The sequence below is a fragment of the Phalaenopsis equestris genome, unplaced genomic scaffold (genome assembly GCF_001263595.1).
Source record: "Phalaenopsis equestris unplaced genomic scaffold, ASM126359v1 Scaffold229863, whole genome shotgun sequence".
NCBI classification, from domain to species: Eukaryota; Viridiplantae; Streptophyta; class Magnoliopsida; order Asparagales; family Orchidaceae; genus Phalaenopsis; species Phalaenopsis equestris.
In genome coordinates, this window is record NW_018247835.1 from 1 (window position 1) to 1,862 (window position 1,862).

Below are 1,862 nucleotides of genomic sequence, written 5' to 3' on the forward strand. Positions count from 1 at the left end.
TATGTAATAAATCATAATAATGCTATTAAATTGGGGCAAATAAATACAAAAAAGTAAATTTTAAATTTTATAAATTTAACATTCAATTATTTTTATTTATAATAACATCACCTAAATTTTAAAGAGCACAATAATATCTAAAATTATATATATATATATATACACACACACACACACACACACACTAAATATCATTAGTTGGTAATAATATCATAATAAAAAATATAATTTATGTGCTCAAATCTCCCAAATTTTTTGGCATAATATAAATAATAAGTGTGGCACATATACCACACAATACCAATGAGTTTGTATACTCAATATTTAAATTTTAGAATTTTAGATTTATTTATATAATATTTTAGGAAAATTTATGTGCATACCACTCAATTCTTAGGTATTTTCATATCTAATACTTACATTTTAAAAGGTGTATTTCACTCATATATATATATATATATATAGAGAGAGAGAGAGAGAGAGAGAGAGAGACACACACACACACCACCTTATCTATGTATGAAAATTCAAAATGTGCATTTTAATTTTTAAAAATTAAAATAGTAATACTTTTTTATAAAAAAAATTTGAAAATCAAATAGGTATTATGTTCATAAGAATTTGGTGGTATGTATGTAAATTCCCAAAAAAACAGTATGCAAGTAAATGCACCTATTTAAACATATTAAAATATATGACTAAAAATCTTTTTAAAAAGCTAATATTAATAGTATTTGTAGTGCAATTTAAAATTTTAAATTTTATATAAATAAATATTAAATATACAACATTCGAATTATACCACATGCCTACGTACCAATCCTCCTAATTTTTCAAAAAAAAAATCCAAAATAGGCCAATTTACGAAATAATTTAGAGATTTCTCCATATTTGCAAACCAGAGTATTATCCAAAATTCTAAAGAGAAGGAAGAAGAAGCAATCATAGACATAATCTCATCTTCTAATAATCCCCATCTAAATTCTTCAGCCTAAAAACTGCACCTTATTCTCCGACTCCAGCTCCGGCGACCCTCTCCTGCTCCTCGGATCACCCGCGTTCATAACTACCGGCGGAATCTCAAACCCCTGCATCGCCGGTGGCGGATGTCTCCACTCTGGCAACGGTCCGGCGAGCATCAGCGTCTGAAGCAAGGGCCCCGCAGTCATCACCGCCTCCAAAAGTCGCCCCTTTTCCGGCAATCCCCGTTTCCTCGCCGCCGCTTCCATCTCCTCCTCCGCCACCGCTGCAGCAGGGGAGCTCTCCTCTTCCGAGGAAGACGAGGCGGGCGCGGGGCGGTGGCGGTGATCGAGGAGGAGGAGGAGGGAGTGAGCGTGGAGGCGAGCTTCGTCTCGTTCGCGTGAAGCGAGGTTGAGGAGATGGGAGAGGTGGAGGGCGTAGGCCTCGAGACGGCGGAGCTCTTCTTGGGCTATGAAGCGGGTGGACTCGAGCTCGAGTGTGGTGCGGAGGAGGGCTTGACGGAGATCGTCGGAGGAGTGGAACTCGTCGCCGCCGGCTGGGGGCGGGGAGGAGAAGAGAGGCCATGAGGTGGGAGAATTGGGGGGCCGGGAATTGTGGTCCATTTCGTCGGATTGAGGAGTGGGAGAACAGGGGTCGTTGTCGCGTTATTAAAGGAGGGCGTTTTCTACTGCTGATTCATTGGTTGGAGAGTGGGGTTACCGCCCGGTGAGAGGATTACAAAGTCTATTTTGTCATCATTGCTACGTGTAAATATGAAGGTTTGGCTTGACATATGTAAATACATGAAAGTTGTGGGTTATGTATGTAAATGCCATTATACATTAAAAGGAGATGTTTTATTGTGGCTTGAGGATTAGTTGTAATATAAGAAGATGCATGCC

The 1,862-nt window shown here is 38.7% G+C and overlaps 1 protein-coding gene across 1 annotated transcript; it reads right to left on the reverse strand.

The window, feature by feature from the left end:
- Positions 1 to 860: 860 nt before the first annotated feature.
- On the reverse strand, positions 861 to 1,786 carry LOC110038058. Its single transcript, XM_020742815.1, has one exon. It carries the CDS (start codon positions 1,581 to 1,583, stop codon positions 987 to 989), a length of 597 nt encoding a protein of 198 aa, XP_020598474.1. The 5' UTR covers positions 1,584 to 1,786; the 3' UTR covers positions 861 to 986.
- Between the last annotated feature and the right edge of the window lie 76 nt (positions 1,787 to 1,862).

Excerpts from the sequence above, each read along its gene's own strand:
- LOC110038058 (XM_020742815.1), bottom strand. The coding sequence starts at position 1,583 with ATGGACCACAATTCCCGGCCCCCCAATTCTCCCACCTCATGGCCTCTC.